The 24722-nt window shown below is 47.7% G+C and overlaps 4 protein-coding genes across 4 annotated transcripts; 2 read left to right on the top strand and 2 right to left on the bottom strand.

Annotated features, from left to right (window-relative positions):
- Nucleotides 1-345: 345 nt before the first annotated feature.
- On the bottom strand, nucleotides 346-6439 carry LOC131266714 (ER degradation-enhancing alpha-mannosidase-like protein 3). The gene is made up of 12 exons (XM_058269327.1): nucleotides 5575-6439; nucleotides 5326-5472; nucleotides 4579-4731; nucleotides 4361-4514; nucleotides 3739-4302; nucleotides 3585-3674; nucleotides 3269-3521; nucleotides 2932-3197; nucleotides 2631-2865; nucleotides 2467-2562; nucleotides 2222-2394; nucleotides 346-2142 (listed from the first exon to the last, which is right to left on the bottom strand). The coding sequence occupies exons 1-12, from the start codon at nucleotides 5760-5762 to the stop codon at nucleotides 2041-2043; spliced, it is 2421 nt and encodes an 806-aa protein (XP_058125310.1). The 5' UTR covers nucleotides 5763-6439; the 3' UTR covers nucleotides 346-2040.
- A 125-nt stretch (nucleotides 6440-6564) lies between these two features.
- LOC131266440 (DNA repair and recombination protein RAD54-like) lies at nucleotides 6565-9231 on the top strand. The gene is made up of 4 exons (XM_058268962.1): nucleotides 6565-6626; nucleotides 6690-7198; nucleotides 7258-7753; nucleotides 7828-9231. The coding sequence occupies exons 1-4, from the start codon at nucleotides 6624-6626 to the stop codon at nucleotides 9181-9183; spliced, it is 2364 nt and encodes a 787-aa protein (XP_058124945.1). The 5' UTR covers nucleotides 6565-6623; the 3' UTR covers nucleotides 9184-9231.
- LOC131266439 (nuclear pore complex protein Nup50) lies at nucleotides 9188-12163 on the bottom strand. The gene has a single exon (XM_058268960.1). The coding sequence runs from the start codon at nucleotides 12084-12086 to the stop codon at nucleotides 9330-9332; it is 2757 nt and encodes a 918-aa protein (XP_058124943.1). The 5' UTR covers nucleotides 12087-12163; the 3' UTR covers nucleotides 9188-9329.
- Nucleotides 12164-12589: 426 nt separating this feature from the next.
- On the top strand, nucleotides 12590-18648 carry LOC131263141 (protein ABHD13). The gene is made up of 3 exons (XM_058265295.1): nucleotides 12590-13116; nucleotides 13188-13950; nucleotides 18447-18648. The coding sequence occupies exons 1-3, from the start codon at nucleotides 12963-12965 to the stop codon at nucleotides 18553-18555; spliced, it is 1026 nt and encodes a 341-aa protein (XP_058121278.1). The 5' UTR covers nucleotides 12590-12962; the 3' UTR covers nucleotides 18556-18648.
- Nucleotides 18649-24722: the final 6074 nt, after the last annotated feature.

Raw genomic sequence — 24722 nt, 5'->3', positions numbered from 1 at the left:
TTTCAGTTGGTGAAACTTTACCACGCCACGCAATGCGAGCTGGCCATTGCCTGCGAGCGCATCGTGAAACTGACGAGCCCGGTCGGCCCGGGTTTCTTTGTGTGTGAAATAAATTAAATCTGAAAATGCTTTTACCTTACCCCTGGGTGGCAAGGAAATGAATTCCGGTTACTGCTGATTTAATTTGGAGCGTTGAAACTTTCCGAAATGTAAGCAATGTCCGAACAACTTTCTTCGCAACGATTCTTCGTGAGAGCTGATGGCAGGTATGGAAATGAGATTTATAACGAAGATTTACAGTAGGAAGTTTTCGTTTCTTTCGTCGCCTCGTAAACTCCACCTGAATTCTTTTGATATAAAAATTTCTTTTATTTACAAACCTATAACAACATTATTTATCGGAAAAGAAAAAAAAACGAACGAACAAAATTGCATCATAATAAATGGAAACGATCATCCTTGCTCGCGTTGCCTTGGCTACACTCGGAGTCGAAACGATGTTGTTGACTACTGGCGGCAATTTGGAATAGACACCGTTTCAACACCGATGACGTAGGCAGTAGTCCTTAAGCCTATCTCACCGGAGGAGCTTTTCTACCGCGTACCGGTTCTATTGCAACGATCATTTGTTACCTCAATTTAATCTACTTACATCTAAGGTTTTTTTTTTCTCTTTCGTTAGCTGTCTGCATTCTTGCGCATCTTTCCCATTTAAAAACAAGTTGGATGAACACACAGTGACTGTTTTTAGTGTTTTTCTTCCGCTTTCCCCCTTTTCGGTTTTCGCACCGGTTCGACTTCCATTGCCATACCGAAACAAACAAAAAGAAAAGGATATTTACAGCATTTACTAGGCTCCAGGAGCTGCTTCTTTTCCCGCTTCTCGACCGACTGCCACCCACTGCCCACTGTTTGCCATCCGGCAAACGGATACTGATTTTTTCTTAACTACATATTTACTTTACTGTGGTGGAAAGTGCCCCCGAATGTTCTTGTCTGTTACAAAAACAAATTAAAGGAGTGTAGAAGCTTCATTTGACTCAACGAAAAACGGATAAAATCGATGGATTCAATCCTCACCCGGAGTGAGGTGGAGTATGTAAAAGCAACGAGAAAGCTATTCAAACCAGAACGGAACGGAACTATTTCGCAGTGAGTAATTGAAAAATGGCATATAATGTATAACTGCATACTGGGAACATGTGTCGCCACGAACGTCGGATTTGCGTTTGATAGCATCCATCACGGAGCCGGATAACCAGGCAAAAGCACCCGCCGGGGGTGCCGCTTTGCAGAGTGACGAGTATCGTATGAAGTCACGTAGGATAACCAGTTTATTTCTTCCACCCGCTACGAGAGGCACAAATTAGCATTTCTGAACTAAGTATTCCACATGAAGAACCTCCTCCTCCTCCTCCTACCTATCCTCCTTACCCTGCCGACAAGCAGTGGCGCTTTGTGATATGTGTGTATCTCGTCGTGTGCGATGGCAGAAAGCAAACTAAATTACGCGGTTTAGGTACTAAAGGCGCGTTTCAAACGCAAACACAGAAAAGAAAAACAATTGTCCTAATTCGTCCGTGGCATCCCTATTTAAAAACTGCCCCTCCTTCCGTACAAACACACACGCTCAATTTCCGTTTTACCTCTGGCTACTATGATTTTCCATTCTGTTTACTGTTCACACTTTGCTTCGCTTTCATACACTTTTTCACTTAACTATACACTAAAGTATCACTTTGTTGTACGGCGAGAAATGAAAATCTTTCCCCGAATGCATGATTTTCGTCCCTCGTTCACGACCTGACCCCAACCCCACATTCAAAGCCCTCAAAAATTCTGAACTTCTGAACAATTCTGTGTCGGTTTCGACTTTTAAGACCAGCCCCGTTAACGATTGTGAGTTTTGGAATTTCGTTCTAATAATTCATTACTATCTAACCCGCCTGGGTGGGGCCGTGACTTTCGTTACCTTGCGCTCCCGTCCCCCGCACGTGCGGGCTTTCTGTTCCTAATGCACTAACTGCAATCGGTTTACTACTATGGCGTCGCTTTTGATGCACTTTTTTTGTCAGTCTTCAGTGTGTCTGCCCGCTGTTTGGCAAGCTTTTCCTTCAACCCGGTGACGGACATTAGCGTGAGCTGTGGGAAAGGGAAAAATGAGGTCATTCATATGCTCACTAGCGCTTGAAGGATTTTCATCGTCCGATGGTTTACGCACCTCCAGACTAGGCTGTTTCTTAACCGCCGCGATCAGTTGTTCCGCTTCCTTGGTGAACAGGAATACGACGGGAATCTGCACGTCGTCCCGACCATCACCGGACATGGCAAACATTTGCTGGTTGTTGATCGAGGTGTTTGGCGTGTTATCAAAGACTATTGCCGCGACGGCACCTGGGAATGAAGTGGGTGGAAATTCAATAAAATTTTCGGCGACGATTCACATAAGTTCGTTTCGGTTATTACCGGCAGATTGTGCTCTCCTTGCCTTGTCGACAAAGGTACAATCTCCGCGTTCCATGATGACAATTTTCCCCCGAATTTCATCCGCATTTTTGAGTGCTGCAAAGTGAAAAGAACAACATATTAGAAATTCCGTCTTCTAAACAAATCATCCGGGGATCACTTACCGCTACACATTTTCGGAGGCTTCGCGAAAACGGCCCGCTGCTCGATGGACATATCGTTGACAAGCTCCATACCGAAGTGGCTCGGACCAGCCTCAAGGATGTGCAATTCTTGGTCGCCCTCGCGCTTGAAGGCAACCGCCTGTAGTTGCGTGTTGGGGATGGAGTTCGATTTCGACAGTTCCACCATTTCCTGCATGAAAATGAGTCCTCGTTCTGCATCCTCCGGGGATTTGGCCTAGGACAATATGAGGATCGGTTCAAATAAAACTGTACGTTCCCATTTTCTTGTGTACCAACTTACATTATGGAAGCTGTGTAGAAGCTGAACTTTACCCTCGCCTAGAGAAACCATCGTAATACCCATGTCATAAACTGTTCGTAGATGATCCGTATTGCTTGCCTGAAAGTCAGCCGCTCTAAGTCGTTTGGCACTCGATATGCGCGGACAGACTCCCGTAACAAGGTCACGTAGGGGGCGCCGGACTGTTTCGGGAAATAACTTGTTCGGGCTCGGGCAGGACCGCATGTAGTCGAGCATGTGCACCTGGTCGTCCTGATCTCGCACGGCTGCAATGGAAGGACATTGGTTAGCTCGTCACACCTATGGCAACCGTGCCCCCGGAAACGCCCGTCCTCACTGAGTGTGTGGTTGCCCAGCTGGCCGAGCGTTAGCGGCAGAAGGTGCGCTTCGGTGGTGAAGATGAAGTCTTCGATGTTCAGTATCAGATCGGCCGGATCGGAGAACAGTAGGAAGAGATACTTGAACGTTTCGGACAGGACGTACGAGTCCATCCGGTCCTCGTGCTTGCCGGTACGGACATCGTTCACCGCGGCGTACCCGCACGGGACTTTGGCGTGCTTTTGGAGAGCTTTTAGTGCTTTTTTGCCCGCCTGCGGAGGAAAAGAGAGACATAAGCATTTCCTACTCCAAGCAATTAGTATCGAATTACTCACGTGTAGATAATAATGATCTCCCGTGGCGCGGTACAAAAAGTAAGTTGATTCTATAAATTCCGGTCGAAGATGGTGCTGACCCCAGTGGACCTGAGAGTAGAAAACAAACAACCTGTAGCACAAGCACAACCATCATAGCAAGCGGGGTGTTTACCTGGAAATCGAACGTAAATGCCTCTGGAATGAAGGTGTGCATTTGCATCACCTGGTAGAGCATTTCGTGTGTCTGCACGGCGGGTTTCAGATCGCCCGATAGGACCTGAAGCCCAGGCCAGAACGCTAGCAGTGCATCCATGAAGTTGCGCGTCTTGGTGTGCGGACGGTGCATCTGAACGTCGAGCAGCATTGGTCCTTGGCTGATGTACTTCATGATCGCGTGATAGTGCCGATTGAAGCGGGCCAGATAGCGCTCGTCACCGAGCAGAATGTAGGACTTCAGACAGTACTCGTAGTATGAGTCAATACCGGCCCCGACACCAGACTCACGCCGTATCCAATCACCCGAGTGTACGTTCAACACTGTCCCCATCAACTCCGAGCTTCGGTGACGCATTTTCCACAGCGAGTCCATGGCGGCGTGCGCTTTCACCTCGAAGATTGGTTCACCGCTTAGCCGGGACAGGGCGGCAAACTCGAGTAGGATCGTACCGGCGCAGGCGGTGCACGTTTCACGCGAATGTCGTAATGCTTCCACCTTCATACCGTGCTTTAGATTCACCTGCAAATTGTGAAACAGCGTTAGTGGTGTTTCGGTTTGAATATTTTACAAACCTTACCCTCGCGTGCGGTATTCCGGTGGATGTGTTGAACGCCGGTAGTAATCGATAACCGAGATCCTTAGCCATTTCCAGCAGTTCTCCCCGATACCAGGTCATAACGTCCGCCTGCTTCTGTACGTACTCGGCCAGAATGTGCCCAGACAGAAGGCCACTAAGAAAAAGGAATCAAACAACAGTTTAGAAAGTTGCTTTACCAATAGGTTGATAGTCTTTACCCGATCATTCTAATGTTGGTCTCGAATACGGATACGATGATGTCGTTGTCAAATTTTACATCCTTTATCACCAGTTTGACGGCATTTTCGAATTCCTCCAAATCGCCCAACACTACCAGCGTGTCGAGCGTATCCACCAAGGTCATGGAGAAACTGGAAACGAATAAAAAGTAATTATTTGATGAGGAAAATGATTTAAACAGTGCTCTGTCTGGATCAAAACACTAAAGTAAAAGTAAGCCACAGTCTCTTGGCCACAGAACCAACACTGATGTTCTCGTCTATTTAACTAGCGAAAGGGACATTTTCATTTAATTCATGTTGATGATGATGATAAGATTCTGCTAGGTCATAACCATTTTTTCATAAAGGTGATCTTTTAGATAATTAATTTTAGAAAACATCAATCCAAGTGACCATGGAAAATGAGACGTTGATCGTTGAGCAATTCATTGCGTTGCATTTTTAAACCAAGCGAAACACATGATAAGACCTCGTTCGAGGAGTACGATACGAGGCTTTCTTGAGTTTGAATCAAACACATATTGTACCAGTTGCTTCTGTTTATCAAATGAAGCTACGTATTAATAAAAGTAAACAAAAACCCACGACAAAGCGGCAACTAGGGCGCGTCAGTGTCGGTGAGGTAATTCCCTTATCATCTCGCTACTTTCGGTACACGTCATCTGTTTTCGTGCGGTTTTGTTCATGGGCCAGGAGTGGAAAACATTTGGCTAATTAACTTACTTCCCAAGTGTATCGTCTAGGTCGCCTCGTGACGGCGTCACACCCCGATAGCGGCCAGTGCAACTGAGGGGCATGAGCTCGTCCGCCGGGTACGCGTTGTCCATGTACGCCCGGTACGCGTGGTAGAACATTTCACGGGATTCTTCCCTATGGTGAGGGGGTGCAATAAATTAGTGATGAGAACCATTCGGCACCTTCCTTGTTTCCGGAAGGACCTTTGTTGGGCGTCTTGATGATCGCGGATCTTACTTTAATTCGTTGCGTTCTTTGTTGGACATGTTGTGTGTCGGCACGGAGGGAATCTGGTCATCGGCCAAGGCTGCCGAGAGGACCAACACCAGCACCCCGGTCACAACCGTGACCAAGGTAAGCGGCTTCGGGGGTGTCCAACGGGTTGGCTGTTTTGAGGCTGTTGCCCCATCTTTAACTGTCCTCATTGTGTCGTTGGTGGCCACCGTTGGATGTATGTCACTTACTGTTCACGCACAACACACGTACACCTTCCGGAAGTGCTCACTAGCGAGGGGTTGCGCAGGGGTGGACCTGGTCTGTCGTGGCGATCGGAGGCGTTGATCCACTTCGTGATGAAATGAAGTGGATTACGTTGTGTTTCCTTCCCTCAGCCGCACCACACGCACACACTCCCCTCTGACCCTGAGACTGCTGAGACTCCGCTATCAGGAAACGGACAACCACATCGACATATTTCTGACCGTGAAAACACCAACCGAACCTGTACCTTACGCTTCGCGGAGCGCGTCAAAGACGAGGGGAAAGCGCGCTGAGGTGGCCCTGAGGGCGCTGTACCATTGGTGATTGGTGTGTGCCCTTGTTTTCACTCCGCCAGGTACTGTTATTCCATGCGTATTGGGCAAAATAAAAACTACACGAACTGCACTTCCACCGTGGATCGCGAAACGATTTCGTTCTGGCAAACAACACGTCGTTGAAAGCGTCGACTTTTTGGGGGCTGTGTTGGACGGGATGGAACAATAACGGGGTTGACTAGCGGTTCTACGTTAACTAGTTTGCAGCGAAGATGGACTTTCCTGCTGCTGAATTCCGTTTTTATCCCGTACAGCAGCCCGTGGCGACCTTTCTCCGAGTGTTGTACGATTATTTTCGCCAGCGACAATTTGACAGAGCGCAAAGACAAGGACAGCAAACGCAAAGCGAAACAAAGATGGCAGACCAAACGTCACTAGTGTCAACGTCAAATCGAACGCGCACTTTTTGATACAAAATAAAACGCGTTGTTTTGGTCCGTTTATTTATCGATCCCAGAAAAACCCCCGGTAATGGTAAGGATTTTACTAGTGCCCGAAAAAAGACAGCAATGATAATCCCAGTAATCATATTTCCAGCGAAAAAGTCTCGTGCCCCAGCGGTGCGTACCGTCAACGTCAGTAAACTCTCCATTCAAAAGTCCCTTGTCGGCGCAAAAACGGAACCGAGAATGTCGCAAACGGGACTCGGACAAGGGCAATGCCAGCCCCCAACCGGCACCAAAGCTATCGGTATCCGAGCACGAAATAATGATCATGAAGATTCTCAGTCAACCATTCAAAATACCCATCGCCAACTACGTCCCGGAACACTCCACGAGATGCCTGGGGATGAAAAGGGCGGCGGCCCGCCGCGCGTTGCACGATCCGTTCGCTTGCAATGCGCTGGTCCTGTACAGTCCTCCGGAACTGTCCGAGCACGATAAGCTGAAGATGGATGCGAACAAGATCCAGGTGCACGTTGTGGTGGATCCGCTGCTGGGCAACATATTGCGTCCCCATCAACGGGAAGGGGTCCGGTTTATGTACGATTGTGTAACCGGCGCAAAAGGAGACTTTAACGGATGTATTATGGCCGATGAAATGGGGTATGCATGGCGTAGTCAAGAGCAAGAAGGACCTTCTATCTTTATTCGTTATTTTACAGACTTGGTAAAACGCTACAGTGCATCACGCTACTGTGGACACTTTTGCGCCAAAGTCCTAACTGCAAACCGACCATTAGCAAGGCTATCATCGTGTGTCCGAGCTCGTTGGTAAAAAATTGGTACAAAGAGTTCGCCAAATGGTTGGGGTGTCGGGTGAATTGTCTTGCGATCGATGGTGGCTCGAAGGAACACACGACGAAAGAGCTGGAGCAATACATGGCCAACCAGAGCCAACGTCATGGGACACCGGTGCTGATCATCAGCTACGAAACGTTCCGCTTGTATGCTAACATTTTGAACAACTCCGAAGTGGGTGCGGTCCTATGCGACGAAGGACATCGTTTGAAGAACTGTGAGAATCTCACCTACCAGGCACTGATGGGATTGAAGACGAAGCGAAGGGTACTGCTGTCGGGGACACCGATCCAAAACGATCTGACAGAGTATTACAGCCTGTTGCATTTTGTAAATCCAGGCATGCTCGGCACAACAGCTGTAAGTAGAAGAATATGTTTAAAACCGTTTTCCAACCGATTAAACATTCAAACGTGATTCTGGTTTCTTTGCAGGAATTTCGGAGACAGTTTGAAAACCCCATCCTCCGCGGGCAAGATGCAAATTCGACCGATTCCGAGCGTGAAAAAGCTGCTGAGCGCTTGCAGGAGTTGGCGGCGCTGGTCAATCAATGCATGATACGACGCACGAGCGCCCTGCTCACGAAATACCTTCCGGTCAAGTTTGAAATGGTCGTTTGCGTGCGGATGACTGAGGTGCAGGCGGCGTTGTACAAAAGTTTCCTGCAATCCGACTCCATCCGGCGTAGCGTGTTGGAAAAGTCCGAAGTAAAGGCCAGTCTAACGGCCCTTTCGAATATTACTTCGTTGAAGAAACTGTGCAATCATCCGGATCTGGTGTACGAGAAGATCCAGGAGCGTGCGGATGGGTTTGAAAATGCGGCCAGCATACTGCCGGCGAACTACAGCACTCGCGAGCTACGGCCGGAACTCGGTGCGAAACTGATGCTACTCGATTGTATGCTTGCGTCCATCAAGACCAACACGACGGATAAAATCGTACTCGTATCGAACTACACGCAAACGCTGGATCTGTTCGAGAAGCTTTGCCGCAAGCGAGGCTACGGGTACGTCCGACTCGACGGTACGATGACGATCAAGAAACGTGGCAAGGTGGTGGACGAATTCAATCGGCCCGATTCGAACGATTTCATCTTCATGCTCAGCTCGAAGGCGGGCGGTTGCGGGTTGAATCTGATCGGTGCAAATCGGCTCGTGATGTTCGACCCGGACTGGAACCCAGCCAACGATGAGCAGGCAATGGCACGCGTTTGGCGCGATGGGCAGAAGAAACCATGCTACATCTATCGGATGCTCGCGACCGGATCGATTGAGGAAAAGATTTTCCAGCGGCAAACGCACAAGAAAGCCCTCTCGACGACGGTGGTGGACAACAACGAGGATGGCGAGCGACACTTTACACAGGACGATCTGAAGGATCTGTTTAAGCTGGACGAGGGAACACTGTCCGATACACATGACATCTTCAAGTGCAAACGGTGTACGAACAACGTTCAAACGAAGCTTCCACCGGAGGACAGCGACTGCATGTCGGATCTCGTGCACTGGTACCATTGTGCCAACAATAAGGGCATCCCGGACGATATCCTTTCCAAGTCGTGGGACATTACTCGGTGTGTCTCGTTCGTGTTTCACCACCGTTCGAATTCCGCCGTTGTCGAGCAACAGCTGGCCGAACAGAAGCGACAGGAGGCACTCGCGGCCAGAAAAGAAAAGGAGGACGATGACGCCGGCAAGGAGAATCGCAGGTACGATTCCTGTGCGGAGGAGGAGGAAGACGAGGAAGCGCCCGACGACGACGATGAGAAGGATAAAGATTTCGTTTTATAATACATACGGGTTTACGGTCTTGTAAGCTTTTTTTTATTCTGAAAGGAATTCCATCTGATGTTGTACATAAAAATAAAACGATAAAGATACGCGCGCGTGGCGAGATAGAACAAGAATTACTTTAGTACTCGCAGGATGAGTGTCACTTACTTCGGCTTATACTTAAGCAACGTTTCCAGCAGTTCGTCCGCTTCTTCGGCCGTTTTCACCCGCAGCAGTACCGAGGTCGGGGGCGGTTTCGATTCCGGCGTCGGCAGACACACCATCATCACGTTGTTCTTTCCCATTCGCTGCAGTGGTACGGTTTCGTTCAGGACGATGTTCAACAGAATGTTACCCAGGCTCGTTTCCGCCCGCACCAGCAGCTGCACCTTAGTGTCCACCTTCTTGATGTGTAGCGTTCCGATGCCACGGTCCGAGAACGAGCCGCCCGCTTTCACAAACAATTTGCAGCGCTTCGAGTACAGGCTGTCCTTTTCCTCGACCGGAGTAAACTCCACCTTCGGTGGTTCGTCTTCGTCCGCTTCGGCTTCACCATCCGGCTTCGCGCCGGCAGTGTCTCCATCCCCGGTGACCGGCTTGGATACGTTACCGAAAGTTAGCCCACCGGGTATGGAGGATCCGAAAAGAGTGCTACCCGGAGTGGCTGCCGGTTTACTGCCGAATGTGGACGCACCGGCGAAGAAGGAAGGAGACGAAGTCGGCACGCTGGTGGACGATGGAGTGCCAAAGGTGATGCCGGCCGATGGTTTGGAAGCTCCCAGTGGAGTTGATGCAGTTATGCCCCCGATGGAACCGGAACCGAAAGAGAACGGTTTGGCCGCTCCGAAGGTGAATCCGGTACTGACCGTCGCAGTCGCCACCGCCGCCACCGGTGAAGATTCTGGCACCTTTGCCGGGGAGTCTTTGACCGGAGCGGAAATGCCAAAGGAAAAGGTGGGCTTCGGTTTCTCCTTTTCTTTCTCCGGCACCGAAACGTTCGGTTTCTCTTTTTCCGGGGTTTTCGCTCGTTTCTCCGGTTCTTTCGGCGGTTGTTTTTCCTTGGCTGCAACTAACCTAAGAGCTTGTTCCTTTTCTGCCTCCAACTCGGCGAAGAACTTTTCGTAATCGCGGAATACCACGTGGAGCTTGCAGAAGGGTGCCGCCTGGACATTCGAGGAAATCCAGTCGACGAATGTTTGATTCAGTTTAATAACGTCGGCCTGGAAATTTGCCTTCGCCTCGTCAGCACTCGAACATATCGGCCTCTCCCCTGGATCGGTTGGTTCGTCCCCGCTCCCGGTAGGTTTTGGGCCAAACGTGCTAGTAGATGATGGCACTTTGTTGGACTCCTTATCCGCCTCTTTGTCGGTTGTGTTTTTGGAAGCCCCGGTGCCGGCAAAACTGAACATTTTCTTGAGCGTATCATCGGGTTTCTCTTTCGCGGCGCCGAAGGTGAACGCCGCTTTGTCCGTGCTTGCCACCGTCGATTTGGTGCTGCCGGCCGGAACGCCAAAGGAATATGCCGGCTTCCCGGTATCGGCTGCACTTTCTTTGGCCGGTAATGAACCAAACGTAATTTTGTTAGCTCCAGCTCCTTCGACAGCATCATTCTTCGGTGGAATCGAACCGAAAGAAAACGTACTTTTTGTAGCTGTGTCTTTTGGGGTTTTGTCTTTTGATTCGGAATCTCCCGAATCTTTCGCCTTTGGCGTTATCGATCCGAAAGAAAACGTACTTTTAGCAGCGGCGGCACCACCCGGCGAATCGGATTTGCCGGCGAGCGAACCAAACGAAAACGTACTTTTCGGGGGAGATAGTGTTGTTGTTGGCGTTACGGCGGTGTCCTTACCGGCAGACCCAGAATCGGTTGAATCTTTTTTCGGTGGAATCGAGCCGAAGGAAAATGCACTCTTCGAGAGTAAATCAGGCTTGCCGCCCAACGATCCGAAAGAAAACGTACTTTTCGGGGAACCTATTGTTGCCGGTTCCTTTGCCGCCGCTGGCTCGGCTGAATCCGTTTTCGGTGGAATGGATCCAAACGAAAACGTACTCTTTGGGGCGCCTATCAGTCCAGTCGACGAAGCATTCGGTGCGTCGGTCTTGGGGGAACCGAATGAAAACGTGCTCTTAACGGCCGTACCGGCCGAGTCCGATAGTGTTGAGGTTTTTCCAAACGAAAACGTACTTTTAGTGGTAGTTGTAGAGGTTTCCTTTTCACTCGCGTTTGGTCCTGAATCGGTCGTTGCAGGCGAACCGAACGTGGATGGTTTCTTATCCGCCTCGGCCGTGGCTGCCGGTTTGGGGACATTCGATCCGAAAGAAAACGTTTTACCGGCTACATCTCCGAAGGTGGTGTTCGGTTTCGCTGGATTAGTTCCGAAGCTGAACATGTTCTTGTTGGTGTCGGTATCGTTGTCCTTCGAGGACGATATGCCAAAGCCGGTGGGGGCCGGTTTTTTCGCGCCTTCCGTACTGTCCGCCTTCAGGCTAGCCTGAGATCCAAATGTGAACGTATTTTTGCCAGCATCCACTGCTGCCGCCGGTGCGCTTGCGTTGGATCCGAACGAAAACATCGGTGTGGCGCTACTGCTGCCCACAGTGCCGCTGGAAGACACACCGGCGGCGCCATTACCGTTCGAGTTCGCACCGAGAGTCGCTAAAAAGGAGAATGTTTTTGCTGCACCGGCTTCCGGTTTCGTGGCCAGCGGGGTTGACTGGAATCCCTTGAATCCTCCGAACACGGAAGACGTCGCTGCCGCAGTACTGTCCGCATCACCCGCAACGCGACGCCGGGCCTTCTTGATGACTCGCTGTTTTATAACATCCTCGCTTGCCTTGGCAAACTCGCCTACTTCTTCCGGTGTTTCGTCTTCGTTCCAGTTCAAATGGTCGAGCGTCGATTGTGCACCGCGTTTGGCCATCCTAGGGGTCGAGTATCTTCACACACGGGAAACTGAGCTTGGCTAGGATATAGATTTTCTTGCGTTTCTGGTCGTCGTGCGATGTAAAACGTGAAAAGCTGTTTATAACAATTTGATCTGACAGATAATTCCGCCATCTGGTATCGTACGGTTTACAGGGGTTGGGGTTGAAGCGGTGTTTTATTGAATTATTACGTGAATCCGGTTTGAAAGTACTAGTGGTGGCAAAATAGAATCACCGCTCCAACTCCGAATCCCAATCATGCATATCATGATTGCATATCCAACTTTTCGGTTATATCTATCATTTGATTAATTTATTCAATGATAATTTACGTGAGAAAATCACAATCCAATCAAGTTAGCATAAAAGCAAATAGAGTTTCAAACAAATCAAAGTTCATTTGAATCCGTCAAATAGGATTTGACGGCCACGGTCCGAGTTCTCCGAATCCCGATTTTGCCAACGCTACAACGAACCACAAAATATCAACAAACGCAACGATAACAAATGGAATTCCATGCAATATTTATTGAATTGGTCAAAGAAAAGTTTGTTTCATTGCTTTCCGATGTTCTCAAGCCGGTAGAAGTTGTGATAAACTTGTGAAATCGTTTCCTGCGTCTGCAAACCATGTGCACACAAGTGAATCATGCCGATAGAAAACGACAAACTAGTACCAGCATATGCAGTTCGCTACAAGCAAATGGCCATATTTTGGGAATTGTGTTAAAGCCATAGTTTGTATTACGATGTACCCACTTGGTCTCGTTAGAATACTTCAGTAATACTACGCTCCGACGCGTACCATATACACCCGTTCTGTTAGAAGTTCGTGTTTGGAAGTTTAAGTACCCCGTAAAACACCGTCCAAAATGCCATTCCGCGATTGGAGAATCGTGCGGGTGCTGAGCGGAATTGCTATGCGAATATGGGCCGCCAGTGGAGCAGCTCTGATAGCGGCCTTCCTGATATACATCGTTTACGGTGGTCTTTTTACCTTTCTGCTACTTTTATTCGCCCTATCAGGTAACGTAGAGTCGCTAGCAATTGTTTGTCAAAACGCACCTTATAACTATCATTTCTAACTTACTCCGTAGGTATTCTTTACCACGCACAGGACAACCTACTGTACCATCCAGAGCTGCCAGCCAATTCGCGAATATTTATCCCGGTTCCATCGATGCACGGGTTGCCTTACGAAACGTTACACCTGAAGACACGCGACGCCATATCGTTGCACGCTTTCTGGATACGACATCCGGGAGAGAAGGGTCGCTATGTGCCTACGATCATATATTTCCATGGCAATGCGGGCAACATGGGTCATCGGTTGCAAAATGCCAGCGGATTTTTCCACACCCTTCAGTGTAACGTGCTGATGGTGGAATACCGTGGATACGGTCTATCCACCGGCACACCGAGCGAGAAAGGTTTCTTTGCCGACGCCCGTACGGTGCTCGACCATCTGTTTACCCGGCACGATCTGGACCATGGTCAGATAATAGTGTTCGGTCGGTCACTCGGTGGAGCCGTTACGATCGACCTTGCCGCCGATGCCGTTTATGGCTCTAAGCTGATGGGCGTGATTGTGGAGAACACGTTCACCAGCATCCCGGATATGGCGGTCGAGCTGATCCATCCGTGCGTCAAATATTTACCCCTGCTCCTGTACCGGAATCAGTTTCTATCGATCGATAAAATTCAATTCGTTTCCGCCCCGATACTATTCATTTCCGGCCTGGCCGATACTCTAGTGCCTCCGAGGATGATGACGATGCTGCACACGCGGTGCGGTAGCATACGCAAGCAGATGCTCCAGATCGCTGGTGGATCCCATAACGATACCTGGGCTGTGAATGGGTAAGTAATAAGTTGCTTATATGTATTTTATCTAATCACACATTTTCGTTCAAGTTTTTGGGTTGACTGAAAACTGAATTCTTTATTTCATCAATGGCAACTTGATTGAATCGTTTTTATGCAAAACGATTTGCCACAAGTTAGTATAATCATAACATGACTTTCCCAGGCTTTTCTTTTCTTAATACAAAAAGAAAAATTATTCACGATGTTTGCAAAGGTATCCAATTAACATTCAAATAATAGCTCGGTTTAAATTATCCTCTTAAGATTAGCTATTTCACTCCGTCCCACGGTTTCGGTAGCCAACCACCCCGAAACGTTTCTTGATCTTTGTTCAAAGGCATGTCGGCAATCGGTTACGGGGTTTCTATTCATCGTTGAACGTCGGCAACACAATATCCATCTTGCCGTGTCACTGGCAAGCGAGGTTTCTAACTGTCACGTCTGGCGTAGCCAGAGCGATCACTCGGCAGACCAAAAGTAATGACATGGATCTGCTCTTGACGGCGGTTACAAATTCCACTGGCCCCGGTAAACCCCGTTTATGTAAAACCGCGAAGGTGAAGGTATATGTGGGTGTGCGTGATAAGGAGTCTCAACCCCCAAAACGGTTGAAATGGCTAGAAGCGAGACGCGCGGAACGTCGGAGATACAATCAACCCCAAACGCCGTTTCTATCGTTTGTAATTTCCAGTCGCTTTGGGCAGATTCCTCCTTCGACCGACGGAGGACCGACTTCATGTCATTGGCGCATGTGTGACACTTTGAATCCTTCTTGGCATATTTGTCTGATATGGTTAAACTTCGCTGACGTCGAAATGGCTACAGTAAGGGATGAAATTTGTTTCCATCTGTATTTGTTCATACATGTTTTATAGTGCCATATTTTGTATTTCGATCTGGTAACGAAAGAAAGGAATACAAAACCAAATGCTACACAGGGATTCGGTATCATGCATTTCCCTTCGAACGTTTTGATTTCTTAATCCGTTTGAAAACTTCATCTTGCGCAACACTGTGGGTTATTAGCTTGCAACACAGAAGCGACCCCCGCCAGTTTGCGACCGAGCTTCCGTCACAATGATCCGAAAGGGCTTCCTCTTGTTCGTATCCATGTTCGACGACCCGACCCGGTCCCGGTTTTCTTCTTCCCCAAGCCAGCGAAAATATATTTCAAATATTAATTACGCTCGTGCTTAAGTCGGTTTTATCCCATTTTATATTTCTGACAGACGGATCAGTGCGGCCGGAGTTTCTCACACTCGTTCGTTCGTTCGTTGGAGGTTGCACCGTTTGTGCCTTTGCCATTGCTTATTCGATCCCGGCGTTAGGGATTCTCCCGGGCTATCTGTTGTCGGGAATATGTTGGAAAGGGGGGAGCGAACGTTACTTGAATGTCTGGCGGTGTGAATAAACCTACACATGATAGTCACGTCGTTCGCGAGTGCTTTAAGATTTCCCTTTAGGCAATTTACCGGTTTAGATTCCGGTGGGAAATTTTGATACAGCCTACTCTTCCTTTGTTGAATTGTGATGCTATTTAAACAACTTTCTCGCATCAGAAAATAACCTTGTGTTTGGATTCAATTTTCATTATTTCACACAGAGTCTCGAATAACAAATTTAATGTTCTTTAATGAAGGCTTTTATTTGCGGACTCCAAAACGAAAGGGTTCCGGGCAACACTCCATCGCCACCGCGTAATGACAATCTGTTAATGTTTCCCTGCAGACACTGCCTCAAAGGGGCAATATGTTCGCTCGTCATCATCATCATCGAGCACGAGCGCCCGCAACCGATGGCCGTTGGACTAATTCCACTTCCGGCTCCTTGCTTTCACGTACCGGTGCGACTAAAAATCGTCAGGAGGACGGAGTGTAGTATTGATAGGATTATTCTACATCACTTGATATGCTCTTTTACATAAATTGAAATGATTGTTGCGATTTCCGTTTTTTCCCGGTCCACCGGTTCCGTTCCCCTCCTTCGCTCCCTACCAGGCGTTAAGGGGCTCGGCAAATGTACGTGCTGTTTGTGCGGTTCGGCAAGGGGTTTTTTTTGTGTCTCTTCTACAGGATGTTCCCTTCACCTTCACCATCACGACGTTGTGCGTTAATGTGGGGCACGGTATGCAGGGCACACGTTAAAAGTTGCTTTGTTTGTTAATGGGGGACACGCTGGTGACGTTTGATGGCATTAGTGCTGCTGACGAGGGAAATTTCTGTCACAAAACGGCGCCGAGGCCCTTTGCCCCTCCCAACCACCGAACGTGTTAGTGAGGATTCCGGATTCCCTCAAAGGGGCCATTTTCGTGCACGACGTGGAGCAAATCTTTTAAAGGCGGCGGGGAGAATGGTTAAATTTTTCCGTTTCCCCGAAGGTACGAGGTTTTTCGAGCGCGCCTCCGTATGTCTGTCCTTAGGCTTTACGACACTTGACGGGATTAATTTTACATTGTTCATTGTTTCCGCCTTTTTTCCCGGGGCCAACGGGAGGTGTGTGTGTGTGGCAAGGGCAATGAATGGATTTGAACCCATTTTTCATCATCAACGCATTTTGCACCGGGCGATGATGGGCGTGACCGGGACGGGCGCGGGTTTGGGTTGGGAGGACAAGTCTTCACAATGCAAACACTAATGGAGACGCCGTAAAAGGTGGAATGGGCGTTTTGGGGGAAAGGTATTAACGCCACCTTGAAGTGTGTACGACTTTCCCTCTCATCACGGTTTGTTTCATTTGTTGGTCATAAAATGTAATAGATTTAAAATGCTTTACTTAGAGTAAGTATTAGTTCATGTCATTTTAACCAAAAAAGGAGTTACTGCGGTATCTAATTATTCAACGTTACGATGGCAAAACGTATTTATAGCTGCGCATTGTTGTGTGGAAAATGCGTTCCGATTGAACGACGAAGGAAGGATAAACGCACCGATTTTACAACAACCCGTCGCATGACTGCCAATCGTCAAAAGCCGAATCGGATCTGGTTGCTTTTAAACCCCCGTCCACCTAATGCACTTCCGTCTTATCCTAACCCCAGAGGATGATAATTTGCGTGCGGCACGGGAAATTGAATACCAGAAAGACACGCACGCATATTCGGGAAGCATCAATTCATCGGTATGCGACTCCGGCAACGTCCAGCCGGGGGACATATTTCCGAAATCGGAGCTCGGGTTCCCCGGCAGCGGACAGGTTGTGGTTTACCGGTGTGTGAATAAAATATCAAACCAGTCCAGCGCTCCTCATCAACCACCATCAGGTAACATGGCCTGGGGTTGGACTGGTGTGTATGGCTTCGGATGTATCGCACCCAGAACCTCGGCCCAGGGCGCCCTGATGCTGGTCGGGTGCTTCAATATTCATGGCGCATCGGATTCGGTGCCCAAGCAGCAGGCCCAAGTGCACATTACTTTGCTTAATGTAGCGGCGGTGCTGCGGTTTGGCGTGTAAGCATTATCCCGGTTAATGTGAATGCATCAGGTAATCGGATTAGAAAATGAAGCGAGAGACACTCACAGGCCTTGCGGTGGAAATCGGCGGCTGGGAAAGGGGACGATTCCTGTTCGAGATTATTCCATCGGAAGGGAATTACTATTCGGGTGGGCAAACCAGATTGGCGGGTTGTTGAAATAGGGAAACTCACATTTCTCCAGAACCAACATGCTTTATGGTTCTTGTGAGAAAAGAAAATGTTCGTATGGAGGCGCCTGGTACTTTATGAAACTCTCTGGAGAAACTTTTCTCCCAACAATATTTCTTTGAACGGGAAAGGGCATAATGAATAGTTTCCATCATTCCAGTTGATCTACAAATAATATTGTGCGTTTAGGACGCTGGCCCGATGCTCGACGAACGTTTTAATTACATAATTATTTCTGAAACACGCCTTGTTCCCGCCAAGCTAACGGCATCGTTCACGCTTCCGCTACGACATACTCTCGGAAAACCTGCGCGCCAAGATGCTGCCATTAATTTTATAATGAGATGATTTATGTAGAAAAATTAACTTCTTCAATCGACCCCGAAATCGGGCGCCGGCTGGCAACCAACAAAACACTCGCCGCCCCCTCCTCCCGGCCGGAAAAGTGATTTTCTGCGCGCGTGCTGATGAGAGAACCGTCCACCGATTTGCGGCGATGGTGATGCCGTCCGCGATTTGGGGTTTTCTTTGCCCGACTTCCGGAAACGCGATCGGTGAACGCGACGGAAGCGATGATTAATCGTTTCACATTATTCAGTACTTTTCTTCGGGGTGGAAGAACATTTTGTGCGTGAAAATTTCGCCTTTTTCCAGCCCTAAAAGGCCCGACCGGTGGGGTTCTATTTTGGGTTTATTACATTCGACACCCGCCAAAACGCGCACCGGTATGTTGCAAAAAGGAAGGCAACATTTAAATATGAATAATGTGTCCTGATTGTGTGGGATTGTGTGCCTAAAATGTGCTCCACCGCTAACGTATTCTTTTCCATTTTCCCTTTTCTCTCGGCAGGTACTACCAGGGAGTAGCCCAATTTCTGAAGGAATGTAGAGAAACGAAGGGACCACTGCAGACGGCCCCGGTAAGCCACAACGTGTGGCCGCAGATAGAGGAAATATGAAGTCGTCTAGTCGCCTTACTGTGGCGAGGGGTGTCCATTGAATCACCCGTGCCCGGTGGTGGTAGTAGCACATAGAAATAAGCGCGTGCCCCCCCCCCCCCCCAGGAAAAAGCGAAAGTAATGGATAGAACAGCAATTGACCCGTAATGATGATGACTTAACGGGATTGAATTGAAGAGGGTCGGCACGACCGAACGGGAAGTACCGAGTTGTTACCGACTCTCGAGCAATCGAGATAAGCTTGCCTAATGAAAAACAAGTGTGTAGTATAAATGTAGAAAAGTAAGAACGCACCAGAGGACAGTGCGTGTGTGTGAGAGACAGGAGGATAAAGCTCCCAAATGCGCGCCAAACAATTAAAGCCTAGAGAGGAAGAAATGTATAAAAACTCCCAACCGCCCAGCCGCACGGCGGTGGAGCACATAAAGCAAACCGAACAGCTAACGCACCGTGGCGCAGTGGCCGTCTAGTGAAGCCAGCAACAGCAGCAACCGTAACAATAAACAGTTAAATTTTGAGCATTAGCATAATAACAATATTAAAATAATAAATTAGCGTAAAAGTATTTCTCCTGCCTTCAATCGTTTGTTCGGCTCACTCGTTTCGTTTATCCTTTTATTATGTTAGCGTCGTGGTTTGTTCGGCACACCCCATGCCCACCTTGGGTGCAGGGAATCTCAATTCTGGTGGCCTCGACGCTTTTGCGAACGTTCTTCGCGCGCACGGTAAACCTTCTAACGTCGGTGCGGCTCGGATTGTCGGAAGACGAAACGCAAATTACATAAAATTTTTATTAGCTTTCTTTTCTCTCTCTCTCTTTCCCCGACAGGTACGATAAAAGGTGTGTGCGTTGCTGCCGGCCGGGTGTAGGATTTGTGCGTGGTCGTGATTTTACGGCCGCTGCCAGCCGCCCGCAGGACGTGCGTAACGTGCGTTCGCGTTCGTGCTCCTTTCGTGCGACGGTAGACAAGATAAATCGCGGCAATTCGAAGTTACGAGTGGTGGGGGAGGGCGGCTGGGAGAGAAGAATATCGGCAGTGTCAATGATTGAATTTCACCGTCAAAGAGAGAGGACGAAGGGCGACGGGGGCACAGGTGAAAGCAACCGTGGTGGCATCGATCCTTATTAAATATTGACGGGCCGTGTTCGTCGTGTAATGCTATTTATTGGGTTCGATTTTTTGGCATTACGCGTGCTCCTTGGCCATCCGGTGGATTCGGTGGGTAGTAAAAGGAACCTTAGCAGTCCGTGGGTAAAAAAGGAGCATCTCGGAAGGACGTCTTTTCTTTATCAGTTCTGTTACGCATGATTTGATATGTCTTACGGTGGAAGGTTATATTTTCCATGGCGCAGTAAAAGATTCGCATTTTTCCATTTAACTTGATTATTTTTGGACATGATCAAGGTTTCGGGAGAGGCATTTGGATTGGGTACTTTCTATATCATTCGGAGAAATGAATGGCAACACATTTACCTTACCTTTAACTTTTTGTTACAACTAAAGTATGAATATTTGAAGTTCGCAACTTTTCGCTTTTATAAATCCTTTCGATTCGATTCAACATAGTTTTCATTGGAAAGAAATTCAAATACAACCATTTGCGCAATGTAAATTTACATCAGGACTCAAACAAGTAGGCGAACATTACGAATTCAATCATCTTTCATTCATTGAAATAGAATTTCTTCCCTTCTACGGTGTTTAACAGGTAACCAGCACCAGAAATCGAGCTATTGTACGTCGAGCGAATCGTAAAAAGACTCCTTGGAAACGTTAACATTATTTGCAATGTCAAGGAATATCTAACACATGCCCCCCCAAACCCAGCAGCACAAAGGCTCTGGTGCGCCAAACTTTCCAATAGGGGTTTGGTTCCACCATTGGGAAGCTTTTCCATGGACTTACGGGTGGAAAACGTTTCCGAAACACCCTTCGGGCGCTAACTTGTGCCGCGTAATTTGTGCTTTCAATCCGTCCAAAGTGCAAGAGAAAACTTCCCATTTGCGAACCGAAACCAGCATCGTTTGGAAATTTGACTGCTCGGTGTTCCGTTCCTTACCACAGGCTCTCCTTCCCCACCATTGCCAACCAGTGTTCCGATCATTGTCATTTTCAAACGTTATCGTACCGGTATAAACGCTGGTGGATGTATTTGGTGTTGGGTTGGTGTGCGCAAAAAGTGTCCACCTCCTTGCGCCCCTGAATGGAAATATATTACAATTAATCCTTTTTGTGAGGCAAACTCTTTGCTTTTATTTTCTTCTTTTTGAGTATCCTTGTACGGTTGTTACGCTCCTTGAGGACCAGGCCAATGTGGCATGACAATGGAAAAGTTCGCCCTTGCCAAACCCCATGGCCCCGATGGAATGGACGTTACGGCTAACAGCGGAGAAATGAGTTCTTGTATTGCCCCAGCCCTCGAGAGCTCCAATCATCCCGGCACTCTGTTGCATTTGTTTCTTTTTGCAGCGGAGGCCAATGATTTTCACCTTGCCTTGTTCGGGGCGTAAATTTTCCTCCTTTTTTTAAGGTGCCTCCCCGCTTCCTGCAGAAGGAGTTTTTGAAAGAATGTATTGTACGTTGGGGCTGGGGGGTGGCGCTTTGAAAGACACACTCTTTGGGAAAGAGAAATAATGCATGCAAGAAGCATAAGGATACTTTTATGCCGACGGGGTACGGTTCGGGTGGAACATATTTTTAAGCTTCTTTGCATACTTTTTTGTTCTTCTTTCGGGTGGGTTGGAAACTTTTCACTCGGGCCGGAGTCCGAAGGACGAGAGACGACGTGAGTTATTAATATTTTTTCGGTAGCGTCCATCGCTCGAGCGTCTCGCGTGCACATCGACTTCTACTGCCGAGCCGTGCAATCAAGCGATATTGAAAATGCAATCCGCTTTTCGGAACGAAACTTTTCCTGCAGAGAACCGCGTCAGCGCTCACTGGCGGTGCGGTGCATTTTACAGGGTGCCGGTTTCGGAAAATCACTGACGTGGCTCGGTCCGTGCCGAGGATTGGTTAGATGGGTTGAAACAAATTTATGCTAGCCCTTGAAGTCATCATACATATTTTATTTTTCGTGGCGATACGTATTTTGGGAACGTGGAGTGCGGATCGGTGTTACGATAAAACATGGTCTAACTTTTTTAAAAAGCAATCGAAAGTGTTAAAAAAGATACGTTAGAGAAATATCATTGATCTTTTTTTTAGAAAACAATACTTTGTTGACAATTTTTCCTGTAACCATAAATCGATATAAAATAAAATTTGGGTTCAATCCCGAGCGATTTGCAAAACATGCCCCGGAATAAACTAAGTCCGTATCCACAACTTCTGCATGCATCCTTGATTTGCCTCTCCGTTCTGCATACATGCACAGAATTCCATAAGCATAGTCTAATGTCCTTTTCGGACAGGTCCAACAGCCCAAGGACTCAACCCAAGCAAAACAAAAACAGCATCAAACAGATACACTTTTCCAACTCCAGAATGTGTAAATACACCCCGGCAAGTGGCACAGTAAGCATTCTAATTAGTGTTGTCCGCCGTACGGTATGAAATAAATGTTGAGGATGTGTCCTACAACATACAAACACACACACACACACACACACACACACACACACACACACACACACACACACACACAATATATATATATACACAGATGTTCCGGAGCGTAGCAGCAGGATCGGAGCAACTCAGCGTTTTACTTATCCGGGGTGGTAAGTTGTTTTTGCCAGCAACTTCGCTGTAGAATGAAAAGTTTTTCCGCCCCACGAATGGCCACAAATGGGTTGTGTTGGTTCACAAAGCTCGGTGGCCTTAGATGGCTACGACGAAAATATATAAAAAAGAAACTACTTTTTACTATTTATGCACAACCGCAAGAGCTGCGAGAAATCCTGCCACTACAAAGGGCCGAAAAGAAGAAACCCGCTACCAACTGACCAGGGTGGCCACCGAGAGCGAGTTGGTGGTGAAAGTTTTGTTCCAGCTTTTTCGTTTCCCCAAGCAAAAGTGTGTGTGTGTGTGTGTGTGTCGACCATTATTATTGTATTTTGCAAACTGTCCACCTAATTGGTTCTGCTCATGGGAGGCAGCCACTTACCCCCCCCCCTCGTTTGATGTTGTTTTCTTCCGTTTCTGCTGGCGCTTTCCGGTTGGTTGGAATTTTCGGGAACCCCCGAGGCAACGCCACACCGAGTTTTGGGCGCTGCATGCCCACATGATTTATTGTAACTCAAACCGGTGCTTAGAGGAGATGCGTTTTAGCTCCGCCAGCCCACTGTTTTGTCTGGAATGGGGGGAAAATCAGCGGGCTCGTTGCAATTACTGGGCACACACGATACGCCCTTATTATCTGCGATTAAAATAAGTGCACCAGCAGGGGGGCGGGGAGAAGGTGGGATGGTTTCGGAATGCCCGCTGACAACGGGTTGCAGCGTGATGTAATCGTATGCACTTGTCGTAAACTCGTGGCAAAGCTCCCGGAATGCGTTTGATGCTATGAACAAAAGTGCGTGGTGATGTTTCAAGTACTTTATTTTGAGCTGCATGATTGACCAGGTTTTGGGAAAGTTTACTGGTTTATTTCCGATGGAAATGATAGTTTGAAGGTTCGAGGAATAACATAGAGTCAAAAATCCTATGGAACTGTAATAGAATCAAAAGGCGAATAGTAGATTACAAATGTGATTAATTTTAATTAAAGGTGAATAGTCTGTGTCAATATAAGAACCCAATATAACAAAAGTAGTACAACAGTATCATAAACCAGGTATATAAAACTTCGTTTGCAATGTTAATAACGTAAGTTAAAAAGAGCTTCTAATGTAATTTTACTTTCGCTATCCAAAGGTAAAAAACCAACATAAACAACGATAAAGTGCCTGGATTCTCTGAATAATCAGTCAAATTTGATTGTGCCATACCTTACACTTTAATTTTTCACCTCTTCATCAGTGGACGTATAACACTTTGAATACAATGTACTGGAACTCGAATGAATTGAGGATAATTCCCTTCCCAAAAAAAAAAGGTCAAATACGGAATGAAAGAACGTATGGGTGTTTTTCAATAGGCCAAAAATTGGACCTGCACAGTTTTTCGAGAGGACTTCATTGGGAAGGGGCGAAACCGATGAGAAGTGCACGTGGTGCATCGTCGACCAACTTTATTGGCCACGGTATGTGCAATGTGCACCGATACTCTTGCCGATACGCATCGCACGAAGGACGCACCCGGTCACGGAACCGAAACGGAATGCGCACTGATTAAATTCACTTCGGATAACCTTCCCTCCGGCTCGGGCTGTGGCTTCCCTTCCCCGTGGGGTTACTGGCGATGCGGTTCACCGCGGATCCTCGGACGATTCGTCCTCACGAGCACCACACGGCGCACATATTGCCACTTCGAACAACTGCGCGGAGTGGAGTGTGCGTGTTACAGTTCGAGTACGCACGCACGAACACGCCAAGGGCCGCCATGGAGTAGTTCATCCCTAAAAGGGGGGCGGAAAGGTCCTGGCCGTGCGTGTCTTCATCCGTCCGCCAGAATGGATATGCATGAATTGATCCATCTAATTGAAATGTGCACAATGCCGCTGCACAACCTGCGCCATTTTGAGGGGGGAGGGAAATTTATCCGTCCGGGCCGACTCACACCAGGAGGACAAAATAATGGATTCAATGTCAGAATTAAAAACCAATCAAAATGCGATTCAGCGACAGCAAACAGTCAATGCAACCGCAGCACCACAGGGACAAACATCGCATCCAACCGGCAACCCGGTGGTCTTTCCGGATCCTTGGACTGGGATTTTACTGCCGGGAAATTTAATTCGCTGCGATGAGTCTCAAGCGGGGAATCAGTCTAATGCTCAAGCTCTTACCTCACAGCGTACAATATTGCTACAATTTTTAGCACTCGGTGCAAAGCATTTTTATCAATAAATAAATAATAAGAATAATATTGCAACAAGCAGGATAAATAAAATACTGCATAATACGGTGCAAAAAATTTCACGAAAAAGGTGTTTAAATCAAAAATGTTTACTTTTGAAAAGTGTAATTAATTAATTGACAAACACCCTCGTGATGTAAATTCAGAATTAATTTAATTTTTTCGTCGAAATACAATTTTGTTTTGTACAATAGAAACCAGTTG

This window comes from Anopheles coustani, chromosome 2 (genome assembly GCF_943734705.1).
Source record: "Anopheles coustani chromosome 2, idAnoCousDA_361_x.2, whole genome shotgun sequence".
Lineage (NCBI taxonomy): Eukaryota > Metazoa > Arthropoda > Insecta > Diptera > Culicidae > Anopheles > Anopheles coustani.
The sequence above is the reverse complement of the archived record's forward strand: the minus strand, read 5'-3'. Positions and strand labels throughout refer to the sequence as shown.